The sequence below is a fragment of the Rhinatrema bivittatum genome, chromosome 13, assembly GCF_901001135.1.
Source record: "Rhinatrema bivittatum chromosome 13, aRhiBiv1.1, whole genome shotgun sequence".
Classification (NCBI taxonomy): Eukaryota; Metazoa; Chordata; class Amphibia; order Gymnophiona; family Rhinatrematidae; genus Rhinatrema; species Rhinatrema bivittatum.
The window spans coordinates 66,066,453-66,089,856 of record NC_042627.1 but is presented as its reverse complement, the minus strand read 5'-3'; the positions used below and the strand labels follow the sequence as shown (position 1 = coordinate 66,089,856).

Below are 23,404 nucleotides of genomic sequence, written 5' to 3'. Positions count from 1 at the left end.
GGTAGAGAGGACTGGGCTGCCCCGGAGACCGGCACCCATGGACCGCGGCCAGGGCAGGTGAGCGAGGGCTGGGGGAAAGTTTGCCGCCTACACTTACCCCTGCCTCTGACGCAGGGGTAGGGGTAGGCGGTAAATTAGCAGGTTAAACGCGCGGCTAAACTGCAGGTTAAAAAGGCGATAGTCGGGGCGCGCGTTACTGTATGGGAGGGAATAGCTAATCCGATCGTTTACATCTCATATACATGCCGCGGGTGGAAGGGGTTACTCGTTGATTTAAAAAGGCGGTAAGGATGGGTTAAAGGGGATAGTGAATCGCGGGTTGGACTAACGCGGCCAAATTGTGAGTAAAAGGCGGGTTAGAAGCAGGGTAACCGCGGCCGCACTTTACTGTATTGGCCTGATTCAAGCTGGCTTCAGTTCTTGGTGGTTTTTCCCCTCCCCCTTCTTGTTCCCAAAGCTCTCCTGGAAGGTTTTGATATTCGAGAAAGCATCAGCTTTATAGAAGAACACATTGACAGGCAGGTGAGTGCCTCAGCATGTCCGTTAGTTACAGTGGGATGGACGAGCGCCTGAGAAGAGGCAGTCTGGGCTCTGGCATCTGGCATGTGGGTTTGTTGGACTCTTTAGTGAGGAAGCCTGCACCGAGCATGTGTCTGCATGGCTGAGGAAGAAAGCCCCAGGGATTATAGGGTAACAATCTTTTTGTTCTTGCCTGCAGAGATTGGACTGGCGATGTGTTGTTCATCTTTAGGGACCTTCGTTTTCAATTTTTACTTTATTTTTCCTGGGAATTTATCAGTGCTGCTTATAACAAGCAAAAAATGGGAGAAAATCAGTGAGAGAAAAAAAAAAGTCACATTTTTTATATAACAAACATTGATAAATTCCCAGGAAAAAGAAAATAAAACCCGAAGACGAAAGTCCCTTTTCATCTTGCAGGAATTCTGAGCCGGAAAGATGGAAGGAGCTGTAGTTTGACCTGGGTTTGACTGTGCAACGTGGAGAGGAAGGAATCGTGACCGAGATTCTTGTCCTTAGTTCAACGGCCCCTGCCTTGTTCTTGCCACTCCCAGCTCGAGTGTTAAAAGAGTTTCTTCTAAATTTGGATTTTCTTTTAGGGATCTGCTAAAACAAATCCATGCATTACACCCTAGGGCTTCTGAGTTTAGGTTTCCATCCATAAATCCCTATAAAACACCCTTGATGCAAAAATGATAAAACAGACATTTATTAGATAAACCCTGGAAAAATACCACTTCCCTCGTACTCTCTCACCCGTCTTTTGCCCACCCTGGATCCAGCCTTTTCCCACACTAACAGCTGCTCAGAAAATGAAAATTAGCAAGTAAGGAATCATTTTCTTATAGTATCTGTGCCATAAAAACATAGATTTAGTTTTGTGGTCCCCCCACAAAGACCCCTTTAATTAACTGGAAAATAAACACCTAAATTTACATACTTTTTAAATACCTAAATCAGAAGCCCTAGTTATAATCCCATGAAAGAGACTAAAAGAATCTACACCCCCATCCCCGACATGAACAACAGTTTTGCTTACGCTTTACGTGACTCTCAAATGTTTCTTCTCGTAAACCCTTCGGGACCAGTATTGAAACGCTACTTAGCCGGAGAAGTAAGGTTTATCTGGCTAAATGGTAGCCGCTGAATATCCAGCTCTGTTCAGCAGGCACCACATATCCGGCTAAGTAGGTAACTGGATAGTCAATGGGCAGGGAATGGGCTGCGCTACTCATTCGCTTATCTTGACTGGATAAGTGCCTATATTTAGTCTTATCCAGTTAAGTTCAACATGCCCAAAAGCACGTTTAAAGTTATCCAGACATAACTTATCGGATAACTAGAGCTTGTCCGGTTATATTTAGCAGCATACTCGTGTTCCTGAATATCCTTTCTAAGTTATCCGGATAAGTAATATCCAGATAACCTTTGCATATTGATATATTTGAATATTGGACCCTTTGAGATTTAGGAGATTTCCCTAGGAGTTGGGTGTTTATTTATTTAATCGTGCATGATTGTCTGCCTTTGCCTGAACTTCAAGGCAAATTACAATTCAAATCAATGAAAAATACTATGGCTATAGTCCAGATTATATACATAAGAAATGTAATATATCCAACCCCCAATTCCAGTATAACCTCAGTTCTTTCTTTTACCCAGCACATCCAGCAATCCATGACAGTTTCTCTCCTGTTTAACTAGTTACTGGGTTTGGGGCCTTCTGGGCAGCAGTTGAAGGTTGAGGTGTCAAAGAACAAACATGCAGACGTTTTCCTTCCTAGGTTGCTCCTCTCGAGAGCCTGCGCTTGCTGTGTCTGCTTTCCATCACGGAAAATGGTGAGTTTCCCTTTCACTGTGCTCATGCAGCGTGTCGGCATCTCCTTTTCCTAGGGTCTGGTCACGGTATCATGGGGAGCCTTCCTTATAGCGCTGTGCACTGGGTGATCCCCGTTTGTACACTAAGGCATCTTCTGCATTCTGCTACGTACAGTGCAAAGAGAATCGCTGCTTCGTAGTGTTGCGTTCTGTTCAGTGAATAGTAGTGCTCTGCGCAGTAGGAATTCCACTTGGAGGAGCCTCCCTTTATAACACTGCATGCTGTATGGTGAAGATGCCCGTTTTGTGTAATGCAGTTCTTTCTTTCGTAGGACTGTGTGAAGTCTGTGGGGAATGAGGAATCCATGTTTCGTAGCACAGCATTTGCCTGTTGTACTATTATAGGCTGGGGATCTAACTTTAGTTGCATAGCACATACAGGATCACCTTTATCAAACTTGAATTCTACACAGTTTATCTCTGTCATAGCACTGCACATATGGGGAAATCAGCTGGCACGCAACAAATACATTTTTCTTTCAATGACAGAAATAGACTGATGATTTAAAACTTCCATACGTTTATGAATCAGAAAATCAGTTTTCAGGTTTGTTAGCTTAACATATATTTTGCTTCCATCACAGTTAACTGCATGATGCATTTACTGATAAAAGCCCAGTTACCCGATAGACTGGAAGCTGGCCTGTCTTTTTCTGAGTTTGATTTTTGTCCGAAGTGGTCAGTTGCAGGATATAACTCTGGTGTTCTCTTGCCACTGGAGAATAAAATGCCAAATGCCTCATTGTCTGTAGATCTGCTACCTGGCTGTTATTACCTGGTTTTCCCCCATTGCTGAAGGATGATGCAAGCAGACTCTGCCATTGGCTCAGGTTTCAAATCAAAGTCTGCCCTAATGAGTGGGGGAGCAAGCTCAAAGGTTTATCATGGCTTAACAAATGCAATAAAACCTTTCAAACATACCACATGAATATTCATAGTACCATATTGACCCCATAAATCAGAGGCCGAGGAAAACAATTTCGTTCTATTTTTTTTTGTTGCCTTTATGATGCTAAGCCAGAAAGCTGTGTAAAATATATTAAAACGGTAAACCTTGACATTCTGAAAATAGAAAATACCCACTGCTATTACTAGCAATGGTAACATGGAATAGACTTAGTGTTTGGGTACTTGCCAGGTTCTTATGGCCTGGATTGGCCACTGTTGGAAACAGGATGCTGGGCTTGATGGACCCTTGATCTGACCCAGTATGGCATGTTCTTATGCTCTAAGTTGCATGGTTTGGTGAAAATTAGAGCCCAGTCTGAACAGCTACTTGAAAGGCAGAACTATTATACAAAATGTAACAGCCGTTTGGTTTTTTTTCTTCTCATACACTCCAATAACAGTACCACATGATTTTCCAAAGCAGAAGGAAACTCTGGCAAACAAGAAGGATGCTTTAAACAAAAAAAAAAGACATATGCGCTCTCCCCTCTCTCCAGTCCTGCTGGGGTGCCTCTGCCTTCTCTCCCCCTGCCCTCTCTGCCGAGGTGCTGTTGCATTCTCCTTTTGCCATTCCCCCTTTCTGGGCTTGTCTGTGTGCTGCTGCCTCCTGCACTCCAGGCTCAACAGTTCATCAACTCGGCACTCCCAATTGCAAAATGTTCAAAAATATTCGTCTTATAATTGAGCCAATGCATTCAGAAACGAAGATGCAAAATGTCTGAAACTACACACAAGTTACAATGGAAATGCCTATTTCCTGTTCATACCCCAGACAAGTGGGTTTTGCATCCCTACCAGCCGATGGCGGTAGAGAATAAAAACTTTTCAGGCACTGCTACATAACCGAGAGAGCCACCTGCAGTCCCTCAGTATTTCTCTGTCTCTAGCAGATGGCAGAGATGCAAACCTGCAGTCTGAGAGTAATTAAAAAAAAAATAATAATGAAAGATATAAAAGAGCTTTAGAGGAGGGTGCTCCCTGAGGCATTGGGCACCTTCATGGGCCATCCCTCAGGTAGAGCCGGACAAGCAGGGGGTTAATGATGATTCCTGTCTGGTCTCTGCCTGCTGCATCCGGAGGGATTGATAGTAAGGGGTCTGGCTCCCTCTTCTCCATCTGTGGTCTCCTCCCCAGTGCCTTCGTCAGGATTGTTTGTTAAGGGTTTTCTCCTGAAAAGGGAGCTGTGCTTTTAAATTGTGTTTAAAAAAAAAAAATCAAAGGAAGTACCAATTTTTAAACTATATGGGGGAGCAAATCCACTTGCTTATTGCATGACCCAAAGGCCATAACAGTGTTTGTATAAAATAGTATCTAGTAGAATGTCTGTTTTTAAAATGAATATTTATATATTTTATACTTCCGATAGGTTTGATAACCAAAGATTACCGCTCTTTGAAGACTCAGTATCTACAGGTGAATGTAAGGTCATGGCGTTGATGTTGAGTATGGGCTGAAGGTTATCCATCCTTTTCTGTGACTGCTCACTAATTCCCTACCTGTCCTTGGTGGGTGGTGAATCAGGGCACCCGCCCTGGGCCTAGTGCTTTGGGGAGGTCCCCACACTCTTTCATCCTCTCCCACCTCTCTCTTGCCGGCAGGAGGAGAGCAGCACTTCTTTAACTGTATCTGCTGCCGCCTCTGCTAACTTCAGCTTGGCCTGCATAGGACAGGCAGTTCCAACAAAACTATGGGGCCCTGGGTGGGTCAAACTTCAGACCTAAGCAAGCAGAGAGGAGGTGGATGCAGATGATGATAAGCACCATTCTCCTCCTGCCAGCGAGCGAGCGGGAGGGGGAGAAGTATTGTGCTGACACAGAGGAGGGGAAGGGTGGGGGTTGGTTGGGAGAGGGCGATCCGCATTCTCTTTCCTGCCTGTTTTTTTCTTCATGTCCATCAAAGGTTGAATGGGAGAGTCTGTAGGGACTGAAATAGATAGATCACAAAGCTGATCTCCATTCTTGTTGTGCTCCTGTTGCTTCACCCTTGTAGATCAGGAGCAGCTGTCAGCTTTTGAATAACCTTGTTATTCGAGGTGCAAATGAGACCAGCTAGAGTTAGGGAGAAGTTTTAGAGTTGACCTGTTAGTGGATGTTGATAGCTGTGACCTGTACCCACAGATTACTGAGGGTTAATTCTCACTGTATTGCAGTAGCTGGAGAGCAAGAGAAGACAGATTAATCCTAACCTTCCTCTTACACTGAGATAACCAGGGGCGGATTGGCCTATCGGGGGATCAGGCATCTCCCGGTGGGCCGGTCGCTCCAGTCACGTGGTCTGCTGTGCACGGCCGTGTCTGAGCCGCGCTCGGCAGACCACGTGATGTGTCCTGGTTTGGCCTGGGCGGCGAATCCCCGGGCTGGTCATCCTCGGGAATCCGCCGCTGGAGATAACAGCAGGGATGGGGGGGACAGCTATGACTTGTGTGACGAGATCTCTAATCTTTCTTTCCCATAGAGTTATGGGCCGGAGCATCTCTTGACCCTGGCCAATCTGAAAAGGGTTGGCTTACTGACAGAACAGGTGCCTGGAGAGACTCTGACCGCTGTTGAGAGTAAGATGAGCAAATTGGTCACAGACAGAGCAGCAGGTAAGAGAAAGAGTTGCTGCAAGGTATCTGTGCCAGAAAATAATGAATGGCAATTTAGGGAGACCAAGAATGGTATTAGTTTATGATTCCTTTCTGTTTCCTATCATGATTAATACATTATCACAGCTGTCTCGTGGGGGCAGTATTCATCTTCAGATTTTTTTTTTATTTCCAAACACAGAAGCAAAAATCAATAACCAATTAAAAATGTTAATAAGGGTCATACTCCGATTAGCCCACTCACTTCCCATACCCCAAAGCATGCACACTCAGCAGCAGGTACACCGGTTTTCATAGTTGAACGTACACCCAAAAGTTTTGCTTTGAAAATTATTCCACTGAAACTACCCGCATAAAGTTACTTGCTAAGTTGGGCAGGGTACATTTTTGGGGGGCAATTCTATATGCATGTGTTTGAAAATGTAAAAGTATGTGCCTAAGTGTAACCCCCACCTCCTCTAGGAATGACCGCTTCTGCTCAGTCTGAACAAACCTGCGTGCATACGGGAAGATTAGAAACATTTAAAACCTCTCTATAGCAAAGGCATACAATTATAGACAGGAATTCCTAACACAGAATATCGCATGGCTGCCTCTGAGAGAAGCAGAGTCCTACAGGGCTCTCGTCAGCACTCTGAGCTAAAGGGACGTATCATTCATTTGTCCAGCCGTCTGATATAAAACGAGATGTGTGAATGCCCAGGACGTGTATCTGGTTGATGGGCTGGGCTACTAAGGGGCCGATGCAATATTAAATGCGGAAAGCGGGCGCTGACTTTTCACCGCCCGCTTTCTTAACGTGTGCATGGCGCCCGCAAGGGGGGCACCATGCAATAAACAAATTAGGGGGGTCGCGACCTTGGCGCCTCCTTGCTAACGCGACCCCCGCGGTTACCGGCGGTCTCCTGGCTATGAACACTGACGTCGATAAACTCGGCGTCTGTTTTCATAATGAAAACCGACGCCGAGCATATCGGCGTTGGTCTTCAGTGCGGCAGCTGAGGTTTTGGGGTTTTTTTCTAACTTTTAAAAACGTACAGAAAAGCAGTTTTTTTTCTGCTTTTCTGTACTTTTTTTCAGTGAGCTCAGCTATTAACGCCTGCCTGGAGCTGAGCACATTCAGCGATAAATGTGCGTCTGAGACGCACATTTATTTTTTTGCATTTGGAGTGATTGAGTAATAGCCTCATTAACATGCATTTGCATGTGATGAGCGCTAACTCATTCACTCCGCGTCAGACGTGCGTTAAATAGGCGCTAATCCCCCTATTGCATTAGGGGGTGGATTAGCACCTATTTAACCCGCGTCCGACTGGGGGTTATACAGTGCGCTCAGCCCCTAAGGTCAGAGGAGCATAGATGGCCCAGAAATCTGAGTGGTGGGTTTCAGCATTTGGAGGCATTGCAATGGGACAAGAGAACACCACTGCTGTGCTTCATCAGGACTATGTTTTAGATCGAAGATGGGGTGTGGGAGTATGTAACGGCTTCTTACAGTGCAGAGTACCAAATTATGTCCCTTTCCATTTCTAGGGAAGCTAAGTGATGCTTTTTCATCTCTAGCCAGGAAGAGTAATTTCCGAGGACTAAGCAAAAAGCTTGCTTTGGTATGTGCTTGCCCTTTATACACCTATTACAAAGAGAAACACAGACTGTAATAGCAGAAAAGACGGTGCATTTTCTCTGTAACTCTGTGTCCTCTGTGTTTGTCCCACACTTTCTTAAATTCTGACGCTATTTTGCCTCCACCACTTCCTCTGCAAGGTTGTTCCATGCATCTACCATTCTTTGAAGAAATATGTCATTTTATTGTTTTTGAGTCTATTCCCTGAGATTTCACTGAGAAATGCTCAGACCTTTGAGGTATCTGAGCAGAGAAGTGTTAACTCAGTAGGCAGCCTGCAGGGATGTGGATGCAAGCTTGTTTTCAAAGGGATGCAAGCTTGTTTTCAAAGGGAAAAGTCCATGTAGAGTGATCATGTTTCCCCAGTTCTGATGGGTTTACATTGGTTGCCGGTTCAGTTCCGTATACAATACAAGTGCCTAACTTTAATACATAAAGCAATATATGGCACGAATTCGGAATGGCTGAATGCCTCCTTACGTATCCATGTCCCATCACGAAATTTGAGGTCCCTTGGGCAGGCCTTGTTGACCATTCCATCGCCCAAGCTGGCTCACCTTAGTTCAGTGAGAGAGAGGTCCTTATCTTTAGCAGGGCCAAAAATGTGGAATTCCTTACCCGCTGAGATTCGGACAGAGGAGGACATTAACAGCTTTAGGAAGCAGATAAAAACCTGGCTATTCGAACAGGCTTTTAGCCTGAATAGTTGACCCCGTTTTCCATAGTAGTACAGAGACACTAGGAGAGGAGGGAGAGGAGAGTCTAAGAGGGAAGGAGGGGAGATGGGTGGGTGGAGGGGAGGAGGGTAGATGGATGGGTGGAGGGAAGGGGGGTACCTGGGAAGATGTGGCAGAATTGTTGGGATTTGAAAGGGTTTAGTTTAATATATTTTTAGTCAGTTAGCTTTTGGTTTTAATGTATTTTAGTCATGTACCATGTTTTGTTTTTAGTATATATGTGTTTGAAGGTTGCTACTGCAACTTCAATCAATGTAAACCGCCTTGAAATGAACTTGAAAGCCGGTATATAAGATTGAATAAATAAATAAATAAATAACAAGGCATGCAGTAGCATTCAGGTAGGAATGAACACTAGAGAAGAAAGTGTTCAGTATTTTGGCATTTTCTTTGTCATCCTTCACATTCCTCCCTTTCATCTCTGAGTTATAATCTCATCCCTACACTACTTCCTTTCATTAACATATCTAAAGTCAGTCTTGTCACCTTATTTTACTGCGTTTGGGCCTTTGCTGTCCTGACTGCCTTCCCTGCATTCCTCAGCTATTCTAGAAATGTGTCCGTCACCTCTTTTTTTCTAAGAACTGTTGTATCTTTTTCAGCTACCTTTTTTAAAAAAAACAAATTTGTCCTTTTTTTTCCTCTTTAATTTCCTAACCTAGGGCTTGATTTGTTAAAGGGTTTTTCCTATTTTGTCTATGAGAAAATGCTTAGTACGTCTGACCCATAGTACCTGATGTGCCACCTCCGACAGGTTTGGGCCTCCACTAAGTGAATAGAGGCTGAATATCTGCTGCTGTAAGAAGGGATGGTCAGCTGCTATTCATGCAGATTTGAAACACTTCAAAGCGTGTTCAGAAAGGTGTAAAAAAAAAAAATGTACCATGCAGAGGAGAAAGAGCCAACCTTTGCTCTGCACCTCTGGACTCTGCTCTGCCTCCAGTCTCACCTTCCAAGGGTTATTCAGCCACCTAGACAAGCAGCATTTCTACATGTCTCCAAATAGATTTGCTTCTGCTTAGAGCATTCTTGAACTGACAATTAGAAATATCATTAAAGCTGTGCTGAGAATCCCTTGTAAAAAACGAAATATTTCTCTCCTGCATATGAAGAAGTGTTATCTAAGCAGAAAAAAAAGTAATTGGAAGCCATACCCAGACAAATGGGTGGATTGGGAGATCCAAGAGAGAGGGAGGGTGAGGGTGCTGATCAAGGCTTACAAGTGTGAGGCCTTCATCTGTTATAATGCATGTTTGTTTATCTTTCTTGACTACAGATTCCTCATGTGGATGGAGAATACGATTTAAAGGTCCCTCGAGACATGGCATATATCTTCAGTGGCGCTTACATCCCTCTAAGCTGCAAAATTATTGAACAGGTGACTGTCTCAGTAGGAGCCAACACAATGGAAATCAATGTTCCAAGCAGAGCACAAAGATTTATTATGCTCCAAATGCACCGAGCTGTGAATTAGTAGCACAAAGAACTCATTTGAAAGTAAATAGTAATCCACACAGTTCAGTGTTGTTCAAGGAAGAATAAATGAGGCCTTATTTGGATGCTTATGCAGATTTGTTCTCAAAGGAATATGTGCTTTCAACTTTGGTTACAAAATGGATCACCTCAGAACAATGGAAGTTTCACTGGAACACTAGCCCGGGAACATCGCCAGTGGTGGTATCAGTAGTTGGGCTATTAGTAAATATGCTACATTTAGAAAAGCTAGGCTATTAGAAAATGCCCTACACTTAAAGCCAGTTTTCTGTCATGAAAATCAAGCCTTTATAAGTGCCTAAGACTGATTATACAGCAGTGGTCTCTTAGTATACTATTGTTTTGGATGTTCAAAGATCCCTTAGATTTTGCCCAATTCTGTAAACCTGTGCTGGGGGTTCCTTTGTATGGCCTTTCAACTCATTATGACCTGCTTATAAGAACAGATCAAAAATTCATCTACCCTCTCCTGTTTCCTGTTATATTCCTATATAAATAGCAATAATAATATTCTTAGCTATAATAAGATTATTTCTTTAGCAACAATAAAATAGATAACAACAGAGCATAACATAAAATATCAATAGTAATAAAGAGCATATTGAACAGAGCTCTAAGCTATGTAGAAATCGGTGGCAAATTATTTCCCTGAGAAAATCAGCTCTAGAAGGCGACCACTGCAGGCAGAATCTCTAGGCTATCGAAGAGTTAACTAAAGACAGAATCTCTAGGCAAATGAAGTAACTGCACGGGAACAGGAATCGGGAAAACCAGCTTTGGGAAGTGCTTCACCTGACCAACTGTGTCTTCAGTTTCCAGGGCCAGTCTACACTTCATTTCCTATCATTTGTCTCCAACCTTTATACAGGCTGGGCAAGTCACTCTGGTCCTAGCATTCTGCCCTTCTCGCATTACAAAGTCTTTGTGCCACTATCCCTGCTCTTCCCCTCTTATTGGTTGTGACACGCAATGACGTCTCCTTTTCCGGAGAACTGTTTTGTGTGCATATCTTTGGCATGGTCTCCCAGCAGCAGTAGCATGCACTCTAGATCTAAAAAAAAAAGCCTGAACACATTTTCTCGCACACCTTGTGATTTATAATTGCATTTTGATTTTGTGTCGTGCTTTCATATGAGGTACTTCAAAATGCTTTACAATTGCTGAGATGGAATAAAGGATGGACTGGAGAAATGCAACATTCCGCCACTACGTATGGACAGCTAGCAGAATTGTGATAACAAAAATAAGAGAGGACTTGTTTAAATAACATTTTCTGAAGAAAAATGTTGACATTTTCTAGCTCAAAAATCGAAGAACAATCCAATAGGGTCATTCATCAAAATGAGTTATGGCATTAATGGATGCATTATGAGCAATAACGCACGTCGCGAATGCACATTTTTTGGAGGGGCGGGGTCAGGGAAGAGTTTGAGCGGGATTTAGTAAAATGAGGGGCAATATTGTACCATGCGAGAACGATGGAAATGACTATACTTTTTGGCGTTGGGCTGTGCGATATGCCCGAATTTGCCATAATGCAATTAGCGATAAATTATTTGAATTGCATTTTGGCCATTTCTGGGCTTGAGAGGGGCGAGGAGTGCAGTAGAAAGAGAGAGAGAGCACTACTGGGGAGGGCCTCACAGTGTGCAGCTATTTATATCTCATAGGAGGGCCATCTAATAGGTTGAGGTGAGGTGTTGGTGGTGGTTTAGGAGCTAGTAGATTGTGATATACAATCAACACAGTACACCTTGGTGAAGATTTGACATCATTTGGAATGAGGAAAGTCTCACAAAGATGAAATTTCTACTATGTTCTCTCATTCTAGCTTGATGAACACTTCAGGGTACCATCAAGCTAGGATAAGATAACATAGTACAAAACTTCATCTTTGTGAGACTTTCCTCAAGCCAAATGATGTCAAATCTTCACCAAGGTGTACTGTACTTTTTTACGTCTCACTCTACATGCGAAACTGGCCCCTAAACCACCACCAACACCTCACCTCGACCTATTAGATGGCCCTCCTATAGAGAGATAAATACTTCACTAATATGAGGGCCTTGTAGATAGGCTCTCTCTCTCTGAGACCATCAGATGATCAGTCAATTGACTCCCTAATTTCAGAAGGATTTCTGCTTTCAGAGCATATTATTTCACTGCTGCAAGTACAGAAACACTGGAAATTCTCCTTTCAGGTTCTGGATCGCAAGGCCTGGACAGGGATGGAAGAGGTGGTTCGTCTACTCAACGGAAATGAGTTTGCTGGTGAGTTCTGTAGATGTGCATTGATGCTTGCCTGTGTATACACACGTACGCATGCTATGTATTTTCTAGTGTATGCAGCGATCTTTACTATGTTGTGGAAAAAAATGACTTTCAGGGAAGAAAATGCTTGGCAGTGTGTTCGTGTGTATAAAATATATAATTATTATATGGCTACACTGTGTGTAGTTCAGGGGTCAGCAGCCTTTCAAAAGTGGCATGCCAAGATTTAATATAAGGGAGCAGCAGTTCCAGACCTCAGGTGCCGCAAGCAGATCAAGTTTTCCGGATATGCAGTTAATATACATGAGATGGATTTGCATGCAGTGTAAGTAGTGCATGCAGATGCATCTCATTTGTATTCACGTTGTTAAAAAAGAGGTTGGACTTAAAATGTTTGCAAGATAAGCAGGTTTGTTAGGGGGAGGAATGTTGATTATACCCGGGTTCAATCCCCGGCATCTCCACCAGGAATCAAGCAGTATGTGGGAAGAACCCATGGTGGAGAATTACTAACAGCAGTACTTGAACCTTTACCTAAACAAATGATTGATTCCTGGACATAACAACGTCCATTTATGGATCTGTGTGCCAGGGATACTTTTTTAATGTTAGTAATATTCCTACTAGAATTTTAGCAGCTTTGCTAATAAAAAAAAATGCAGATCTTATTTAGCCTTATTTTTTCGTTTAATTGCTGCTTTTCAATAACTTGTAGTGATTTACACAAAAACAGATTGTAAATGCAAGAGGAAAAAAATCGGTGTTGGTCAGATTTTTACATAAGAACTCGAATATTAATTTTAATTTACAGCAATTTTAAGTTAAAATTAATATTTGAGTCATGTAAAAATCTGACTGAAACTAATATCTTTTTCCTCCTATAAAAAGAAAATGAGCAGGGAAAATGTATTTAGCAGCTGCGTCGATGTTTGTCCCATAAAACCTCAGCCACCACAGCATGATATGCCTTTAATCTAATTTCTGCTGCAACATTGCAGTTTTCTAAAGCAAAAAGACTGTCACTTGTGAGACGTTATGATATCGCCACACCATGCAAGAAGAGAAACGAGTTGAGCCTTAGCATTTTATTTTAAACCTCAGAATATTCCTTAGTTGCCAACAGGGGCGTAGCCAGAACTGATGTTTTCACAAGGCCAAAGATTAATATCCCCAGCAGTATTTCTCAACTTAACTACTACTCCTCATCCCCAGGAGTCTGCCTATCTCTCGTGTCCCTCTTAACCCTCCATGCCCTACCTGGCCTATGACCTAGCAGTCTTCTCCGCCTTTTAACCCTCCAGTACCCATGCCCCACTGTTCCCAGCAGTCTAGTCTCAGACTCAAACCCTCTTCTTTAGCAGCCTCTCTGTTATTGAACAGTAGAGGCCCCTCTGTCTGTCCGTCCAAGTCCTGGTTAACGTCTACATCCTCCTCTTCCAGAGTCTCCGCTGGCCATGGCCCCCTGAAATGCTCAAGTGAGCAGTCTATCTGCTGCCGCTTTTCTCTGGCTTTGGCTGCATGGCACCAGCTCTTAATCTGCTTTCTCTCCAGCCCCATGCATTTGCAACGCTGAGACTATCCAATTGACCCCATATTGATGCTGCCTCCTTTTGATTTGGTTTTGTATGGCAATACTGCTGAGGCCACTTTCTGGCTCCTGTCATTGGCCCCATGCTGCAGCTGTTTCTGTCTCCTTGTCATTGACTCTAAGGGAATTATCACTACTGCCATGAGTTCGTCACAGCTGGCATGAAACCGGGTCAAGGGGAGGGTCTGAGTCTGGGAGACAGGCAGTGGAGATAGCCTGGGTGAACACTATGAGGCTTGGAGACAGCAGTGGTCAAAGACAGCACTCATCTCTTGCTTCACTCCCATATTGCCAGTACTGAGCTGACACACGTGCCTGCCAATGAAAATTGTTGCTGGCCCCTGGTATAGGGATATATACACACACATACAGTATGTTTGTGGATACTAGAGTTCCTGAAAAAGTAGTGTCTTGTGTAGGATACACTTATCAACAATTCACATATCTGCTTCCAGTGTGTTAATGCTCCTGTGTTAATGTCAGATCCCATTTCTGAGGGCATTTCCACGTCTGACTTCCAGCGACTCATCTTAGTTGTTTTTCTTGGAGGCTGCACATTTTCAGAGATCTCGGCTCTCCGATTCTTGGGAAAAGCAAAAGGTAGGAAATGCAATACCTGGAGAATGGGAGAAACTGGGATTGCCAGATCTTATGGTTACTCAGTTCACATGCCTTGGGTCACTTAATTGTGTATTCAGGAGGAGTAAGGTGTTTTACTAAGGAGCTTGAAACTAATTACAGGGAGAAAGGGAAGCTCTGAAACATAGTTATACACTGTGCCTCACCTGCGAATGTTTCCGTCTCAGAACCTTACTTTGTCTATATAAATGAGGACATCACCAGGCAGTGTACAGTTATGTGTTTATAAGATTTTAATGCTGCAAAATCTTAGGCCTGATTGTCTGCTTTTAGCCCCATTAACTAATTTTTATTTTCTTTTTTAATCATTGTCTTACTTTATGAAATGCCCCAAGTCTCTTGTTCTGTAAGTTTGTCTTATTAGATTGTAAGTTGTATTGGGAAGGAACTGTCTTTTTTTTTTTGTGTGTGGTGTTTTTACAGTGCTACGTATGTCATGTAGCACTCTAGAAATGTTAAGTTGTGGTAAACAAACAAGCAGAAGTATCCTATCAGTTCCAGCTGAAATTCCAGAAGTGTGAGCTTCTACAGAGAAGTGCAGCAATAATATTAGAGAACTCGGCACAAATTTAATGCCCATAAATTTTCAAATAATTTTTATTCACACCAAATTTTTAATATGTTTTTAACTAGAACCTACATGTGCTAACAAATTTCATACATTAAAAATTTCATACAGATATCTATCTATCTTTTTCAGTATAATTGTTATATGTTGGGCATGTTAACATTGTGTGGTATAGGGATATATTTAAATTGTTTATTACATGCCTTATAGGCATTGGGGTGATTTTACATGAATGAATGGTATGAATGGTTAGAGTGTTATAGAGTGTTAATGCGTCGTTGATGGTTTTTAATGTATGAAATTTGTTAGCACGTGTAGGTTCTAGTTAAAAACATATTAAAAATTTGGTGTGAATAAAAATTATTTGAAAATTTATGGGCATTAAATTTGTGCCGAGTTCTCTGTTTTCGAGTTTTGCGTTTACAGTTAGCAACAGAGTAGTGCGTACGGTATATTATTACAGCAATAATATTAGGCATCTGGCAGTATAAATATCTTTGTAGTAGCAAACAGCCATACCAGTTGGGATTTCTGTAAACCGAACTTCCTCACACTGATATGCATCATTTCTGTGGCCATTTTATTTTTAAGGAGCACAAAGTATACTACTAGTCTTGTGAATTTATCATTTCACAGTAGTGTTATACAATATACATTGCGAACATTAATAACATTGCCCTTATAGGACAAGTTTGTATATGCAGCCAAGGATCCTTTTAATTCTATCAGTGTGTAAACTCAATGTATGTGTCTTAATAGTAACAGAGAGCAAACCGTGCTCACCACTGTCCCATGTATTCAAAAAATAGCCACATGATCAGAGATTTGTTAAAATGAAAATATAGTGGAAATGTCCATATTCTAATCAAAGCACTCTCCCACACTTTAACCTCCTAGCTACGTTTTATTTGATTCCACTTGTTGGTTGGTTATAGTTATCAGCAGTCAACATGCATGCAATAAGTTTTTGGTGATATGTCATTGTGGGATAGATTTTGGGAATTAGCTGGCTAGACTTGTGCTTTTGAAATTTTTGCCACTACTAAGCAATTAAATAGAGCCATGATTATTCATTAGGTGGTTACGTTTATCTGCTCAAAACGTGGGAGTTCCTGGAGTTGTGGCTGAGTTGGTGGTGGTACTTGGTCGGCTAGTGCGAATATTTACCACTAGCTGGCTAAGTTAGGCAGCTACCCCTGTTCCCTGTACGTATCCGGATCAGTCCAGACTCCTGGTGTTTTGCCCCCCCTCTAGCAGATGGAGACAGACGTTTACCAACCAAAACTCCGCCTACAGTCCGGCAATATTCTTCTGTCTCCTAGCAGGTGGAGGAGGTGCAAAACCTACAGTCTGTGCTGGATCCTAAGTTTTAGGTGGTAGATAGTGTTAAAAAAAAAAAAGAGGGATATAGGAAAAAGGTTAGGGTAGGGACCGCGGAGGCTTGCCTGCTGGTCCCTACGTCAGCCTCCCAGAAGGTTGTGAGGTCCTGAGGGGACCATCCTTTCTTGTTCTAAGGCCGCTGATGAGTGGGGGAGCCCCACGCTCCAGCACACCATCAACGCTAGGGGGGACACCGGGGTGCCCGGCTGGACCCGGACCCAAGGGATCGGTAAAGTTTTGGAAAAAAAAAAAAAAAGTTTTGTTTGCCTATTTGCTTGTAGCTTTCTCTTTGGGGAGGTCCGGGCGCTGATTCGCCGATTCGGGGGCTTGTTTCCTTTAATTTTCTTTATTTTTTCTCTCCCTCTCCCTCCCTCCAAAGCCGCGATGGGCAGCGTGTCGGGCCTGCGGCGGCGCGGCTGTCCAGGGACAGCTTGTGTTCCTCCTGTGTGTGTGTGTGGGGGGGGGTTTCGGCGATCCAACTAGGGACCCGGGGGGCAAAGCAGTCTCGCGCCAAGTCCGCGGTGAGCAGAGCGACGGTTTGCGCCGGCCCGCCTCCGGGGCACCCGGTAATGGGCGCCATTTTGACTCCTCGGGGGTCCGAGTCGAACACGGTGCTGGTGGATTGGGGGGGAGGACGACCATCCTCCGCGATTGTCCCCGCAGCGCATGGTCTCCGTGGGGGACACTCCTGCCTGGCCAGTGGGTCCCAGTGGCAGTAGGCCTTCTGAGGGGGATGAGGATGGAGCATCCTCGGACTCATCCTTTGGGTCCGAGTTTGTCCTCCTCATGCACAAAGCATTTAAGGCCCGGAGGCTAGCCAGGAAGAGGCCCCAGGAGACCGCTGCTCTGTGCTCGGGGCCTAGAGCGGGTAAGCAGTCGAGGTCCGCCTCGAGCTAGAGGGCCCGGCCAGATCCCGGCCCCTTCGTGCCCCGGCTGTCAGGGGTGATCCGGACTCCACTACGGAGTCAGATGAGCCGGAGGGGCACGCAGGGGATCAGCACGTCCCGTCCCAGCCTCTGAGGGGGGGGTGTCGATGGGAATGCGGAGATCAGGGGGCCACGGGTTCCCGAGTTTCCCACGGGACAGAGGGGGATGACCCGAAGGCGATGAGGTTGTTCAGAAAGGATGAGCTGGGGCCCCTTATCCCAGAAATCCTGGGAGAATTGGAAATTCAATTACCACAGGAGGAGTCCTGGCTCAGTGTGACGGATCCGGTCATCTTGGGACTTCAGAGTCCTCCTTCAGCCTTCCCATTACATTTTTCTGCTTCAGATCTGATTTTTAAGGAATGGGATATGTCTGATTTAGGGCTGAAGGTGGCGAAGGCGATGGATAAGCTATATCCTTTGCTGGAAGACACCCTGGAGATGTTACGTATGCCAAAGATAGATTCGGCAGTAGCGGCGGTCACGACGAAGACCACCATTCCGGTCACCGGGGGCACCACACTCAAGAACTTACAGGACAGGAAGTTGGAGATTCAGCTCAAGAGGATCTTCGAGGTCTCAGCGTTAGGTATGCGCGCGGCCATTTGCAGTAATTTTTCCTTACGGGCTGGCCTTCGTTGGGCGCAACAACTTCTGGCCAATGAGTCTCTGTCACCTGAGGAGGCATGTCAGGCTGGGCGTTTGGAAGCAGTCATTGTCTATAGTTCTGACGCCTTTTATGACCTGCTTCGCACTTCAGCCAGGACAATAGTGTCCGCGGTGGCGGCGCATCGTCTGCTGTGGCTCCGTCATTGGGCGGCGGATGTGACTTCTAAGCCCCGCTGGGGTTCGTTGCCCTTTAAGGGTAGACTATTATTTGGCAAGGAGTTAGAAGATCTGATTGAGTCCTTGGGAGTGAATAAGGTGCATCGGCTTCCAGAAGATAGACCAAGGACCAGGGGCGTTGCAGCTTCTTGTTCTCGCTTTCGAGGCGGTCGTCGTTCTAGAACCTCTTGGGGCTCGGCGTCTTCCTTTCGGCATAGCGCAAACCGGCAACAGGCTTATTTGCAGTCCTTTCATGGGCGCCGTTTCGGTCGTCCGAGAGCCGGTCAGAGCGTGCAGGGGGGTAAGCCTGCACAATGATGTGCGGCCGGTCCACTCCTTGGTACCCAGAATCGGCGGAAGGTTGAGTCGGTTTTACGAGGCGTGGACCAGGATCACGTCGGATCACTGGGTCCTGGTGGTGATAAGGCACGGTTACGAGTTAGATTTTTTACACCGGCCGCGTCAGTGCTTCCTGGTGTCGCCTTGCGCTTTTTTCAGAAAAGCGTCTGGCAGTAAGGACGACACTGGGGCGGCTCCGAGATCTTGGCGCGATCGTTCCGGTTCCACCCAACAAGCTCCGCAGGAGCCGCTATTTCCATTTACTTCGTAGTGCCGAAGAAAGAAGGAACCTTTCGCCCTATACTCGACCTAAAAATTGTCAACAGATGCCTGCGAATCCCGCGGTTTCGGATGGAAACCTTGCAGTCTGTGATCGCTTCCGAGAGGCTGGGGGAGTTTCTGGCCTCCCTGGACCTCACGGAAGCATATCTACACATAGGCATATGGGCAGAGCACCAGCAGTTTCTCCGGTTCGCAGTGCTGGGGCAGCATTTTCAGTTTCAGGCGCTCCCATTCGGCCTGGCAACGGCTCCCTGAACGTTCACCAAGATCATGGTAGTGGTAGCGGCCCAGCTGCGACAGGAAGCGTTGTTGGTACACCCCTATCTGGACGATTGGTTGATTCGGGCCAAGTCAGAGACCCTATGTCAGGCAGCGATTCAGCAAGTGCTCCAATTGTTGCGTTCTCTCGGTTGGATAGTAAATGTAGCCAAGAGTCATCTGGTGCCGTCGCAGTCACTGGAGTTTTTGGGTGCGTTGTTCAACACCTGCCAGGGCACGGTGTCTCTCACAAAGGAACGCATATTCAAGTTGCAGAGGCAGGTTCGAAAATTGTTATCCAATCCACTACCCATCGTCTGGGACTATTTACAAGTGTTGGGATCAGTGACTTCCACACTGGAATTGGTTCCTTGGGCATTCGTGCCTTGGGCAGTCAGTGTTGCTCTCCCGTTGGAACCCAGTGTCAGAGGACTTTCGTCTGCCGTTACCCCTGACTTAGGTGGCCAGGGACAGCATGGATTGGTGATTGTCTCCGGCCAACTTGAGTCGAGGAGTCCACTGGAGATTCCGTCGTGGACAGTGGGGTCACTATGGACGACAGCCTTTACGGTTGGGGAGCGGTCTGCCTGCACAGGTCGATGCAGGGACAATGGTCCCCACAGGAGGCGTCTTGGTCCATAAATCGCCTGGAGACCAGGGCGGTCCGGCTGGCTCTGTTGGAGTTCCTTCCGCTCATCCGAGGTCAGTCCATCAGGATCTTATCGGACAATGCGACCATGGTGGCTTACATCAATCGTCAGGGGGGAACCAGGAGTCAGCCTGTGGCAGCCAAAGCTCGACTACTGATTGCATGGGCCGAAAAACATCTGAGCAGCTTGGCAGCCTCCCACATAGCCGGGGTAGAGAATTTTCAAGCGGATTTTCTCAGCCACAATTGGCTGGATCCCTGAGAGTGGGAGCTCGCGGGAGATGCGTTTCAGCTCATTTGTGCTCGGTGGGGCACACCCACAGTCGACCTAATGGCAACCTTCAAGAATGCGAAAGCTCCTCGATTTTTTGCTCGGTGCCGAGAGACGGCGGCGGAGGGAGTGGACGCTCTGGCGGTGCCATGGCCAACAGATGTGTTCCCTCCGTGGCCGCTCATAGGTCGAGTGTTGCGGCGGATCGAGGCACACTCGGCGGCCGTAGTGATGGTCGCTCCCGAATGGCCACGACATCCGTGGTTCGCGGATCTGCTGAATTTGGCGGTGGAGGAACCCTTGCGCTTTCCGCATCTACCAGACCTGCTGCATCAGGGTCCTGTTTGTTTCGACCAGGTAGATCACTTTTATCTAGCGGCATGGCTTTTGAGAGGCAGCAGTTGAGGTCCAAGGGTTATGCGGAGGCAGCAGTGACCACCCTGCTGAAGTCTCAAAAGGTTTCTATGTCCTTATCTTATATGAGAGTTTGGAAGGTGTTTGACTCCTGGTGTCTGGCTCGTGGCGTGGTTCCTACCTGGGCGGCTGTGTCTGATATCCTTCTTTTCCTACAAGAGGGCTTGTCTAAGGGCCTGTCGTGTAGTTCGTTGCGGGTACAAGTAGCGGCACTGGGTTCCTTGCGCGGGAAAATTCAAGGTGCATCGTTGGCAGCACACCCGGATGTAGTGCGTTTTCTTAGGGGGGCGAAGCATCTACGTCTGCCGTTTCGACGACCATGTCCGTCCTGGAATTTGAACATAGTCCTGAAGGCTTTGTGTGCAGCCCCTTTTGAGCCTATTCGCAAGGTCACCTTAAATGATTTAACTCTGAAAGTAGTGTTTTTGGTGGCTAATTGTCTCGGCGGATTTCAGAGCTGCAGGCTTTATCGTGCCGTGAGCCTTTCTTAAGAATTTCAGAGTCGGGGGTGTCTTTGCGTACGGTTTCTTCCTTTTTGTCCAAGGTAGTTTCTTCATTTCACGTGAACCAGACGATCGAGCTGCCATCATTTGTACAAGTGGATGGTTCGGATCCTTTGGCTAAGGATCTCTGGAAATTGGATGTACGGCGAACGCTATTTGGAAGTGACCAATGCGTTCCGGGTGTCTGACCATCTTTTCGTCCTTTGGAGTGGTCCCAGAAGAGGTAATGCTGCTTCTAAGACTACTATTGCTCATTGGCTGAAGGAGACCATAAGCTCGGCGTACCTCGTACAGGGCGGTCTCTACCTTTGAGTCTTTGGGCTCATTCTACTCGTTCTCAAGCCACATCCTGGGCTGAATGTCACCATATTTCTACGGAGGAGATTTGTCGGGCAGCGACCTGGAAGTCTTTACATACGTTTGCTAGACATTATCGTCTGGATGTCAAGGCTCCGGGTCATGCGGGATTTGGAGAAGGAGTGCTCAGAGCGGGCTTCTCCGGATCCCATCCCAAGTAAGGTAAGCTCTGGTAGATCCCAGGAGTCTGGACTGATCCGGGTACGTGCAGGGAAAAGAAAATTAGGTTCTTACCTTTGATAATTTTCGTTCCTGTAGTACCACCGATCAGTCCAGAGTCCCGCCCTGTTGTGTTGCTGATACCGGGAGAGGCAGTGGGTTGCAAGTGTGAGCTTGTGTTTTCAGCCAGAATGTGATGCCATAGTTTGATATCTCGGGTTCGGTTCCCAGTTGGGAGGTTGTGAACAGGTATCGATGTTATTTGTACTATAGTTAGTTGGAAGTATTTGATTGTTTCTTCTGCTTTGACATTAAGTAATACTGCCAGACTGTAGGTGGCACCAGCCTAGTTATAGGTGGAGTTTTGGTTGGTAAACTTCTGTCTCCATCTGCTAGAGGGGGGGCAAAACCCCAGGAGTCTGGACTGATTCGTGGTACTACAGGAACGAAAATTATCAAAGGTAAGAACCTAATTTTCTTTTCACAGGCGTAGCTGGCTTTAATCAAGTCGACCATGTTATAGCTAGCTAGATTTAGGTCAGTTTTTAGCTTCACTAGCCACAGAGCAGCTTTTGAAAATTTGCCCCTAAAAGTATTGGGTTTAGTAAGAATTTGTGGCCCCTGAACCTTCAAGGGCTTCTGTTTTCTATTTTTCTTTATCATTCTCTCTCTCTCTCTCTCTCTGTGATACTAGGTTACAGGTTTATTTTCCTGACCACAGCAATCACTAACAGTGCCCGGATGCTAGAGGCCATGGTGGAGACCAGCCTGAACGTTTGACTAAACCAGACTGAATGTTTCTTGGACTTCTGAGATTCTTTATAAGGCTGTCTGTGCTGGCTGATGGGAACGGAGATCATTGTGCTGGAGTCGTCATCTCCAGCAGAAGAGAAATCTTTGATGAATTTAACTTCCGGCTTCAGGTGTGAAACCAGAACTTCACCAAAAAGGGATTCATAGACTTGGTACCCACTTCAGGAGAGTCTGCTCTTGTGCATGTGTGAACTTCAGTGCTGTCAACTGATTCCGCCTTGGAGGGGAATTGTTAATAAGGGTTCAATTTAGGTCCATGACTAAGGCCCAGACACATCTATTTTGTAAATCATTTTGGAAGGAAAATCCTTTTATGTGATTTTTTTCATAGAAAGAATTATCAGCGCAAAGCACATGGCTGCTTTGCTAACCTCTACGTGCCACTTTTTATCCAGGCTGCCTCTTATTGTACTACAGCTCGTGAGTGACATAAGATTTTTTTTATGTATTTTCTTTTTTACCCTTAATTTTGATTTCTAATGCTCATCTACAATGATTTTGTCTTTACCCTAGTTGGCAGAGGGTTCCTGGCATCTCTCCCTTATTAAACCTTGGAGCAGCAACGCAGTAGATCATTAGCCTGGAATCTTCCCTCCCTGCTATTCATACTTGACTCTCTAGTACCAGCCAAGCAAATTAAATATTCTAAAGCACGTGTTCTTATTTATTTTATGTTTTCATCCTGTTGTGCTGCCTGGGACTAGTGTATTTTTCCCTCTTGCTGTTTTCTGTGGTCCTTTTTAATCAAGGCTAAAGAAAATGGCTAGTCTTGAACAGGCTATGTACAACATGGCGGCGGCAGTATCATTCTTCATCTCATGCCTCTGGGGTTGTTTCCTTCTAGTCACGCTGCATTGGAATGGAAGGTCAGGATTTGAAACTTTGCTCAAATTCACAGCTGCTGTTGTCACCATTTTGGAAAAAGGAAGATGACTACTGGTTTAGGTATATATTTTCAGATATGTCCTATTGCCCTACAGACTGTCATGTTTTCAGGATTGTCATAATGAATATGCCTGAAATATATCTGCAAACAGTGGAGACCCTGCATATACAAATTTATCTTGTGCATCTTTATTGTGGATATTCTGGAAATCCGATTGGTTGTGGGGTCAATAGGACATATTTGGGAAATCCTGTAATAATACAAAGTTGGCTTGTTGCAGCCTGTGTTCTTTTGCTAGTGTGCATCAGTGAACAAAAACTGTGGCACATATGAATGTACAGGGAATAAAATGCATTTGTGACTATTAGCTAAAGTTGTGAAAGAGTGCTACTTGACCTCTTTTTCTTGACGAAGCATAAGTTGTTTAGCTTCTATGTCCATCATCTCCTATCAGTGAATAAAACAAGAACTAGAATTAAAAAAAAAGGA

At 45.2% G+C, this 23,404-nt stretch overlaps 1 protein-coding gene across 3 annotated transcripts in view; it reads left to right on the top strand.

Moving 5' to 3' along the window:
- The window catches only part of VPS33B (VPS33B late endosome and lysosome associated), a 65,321-nt gene extending 42,039 nt beyond the window's left edge, over positions 1-23,282 (top strand). For 2 of the 3 annotated variants that reach the window (XM_029574478.1, XM_029574479.1), the window contains exons 16-24: positions 458-522; positions 2,304-2,358; positions 4,712-4,764; positions 5,800-5,932; positions 7,466-7,539; positions 9,570-9,671; positions 11,989-12,058; positions 14,130-14,246; positions 21,911-23,282. In XM_029574478.1, the coding sequence (XP_029430338.1) occupies positions 458-522; positions 2,304-2,358; positions 4,712-4,764; positions 5,800-5,932; positions 7,466-7,539; positions 9,570-9,671; positions 11,989-12,058; positions 14,130-14,246; positions 21,911-21,996 (755 nt within the window). In that variant the 3' untranslated portion in view covers positions 21,997-23,282. The remainder of the gene's footprint in view (positions 1-457; positions 523-2,303; positions 2,359-4,711; positions 4,765-5,799; positions 5,933-7,465; positions 7,540-9,569; positions 9,672-11,988; positions 12,059-14,129; positions 14,247-21,910) is intronic. The other variant, XM_029574480.1, reaches the window with a different exon arrangement.
- The last annotated feature ends 122 nt before the right edge of the window (positions 23,283-23,404 follow it).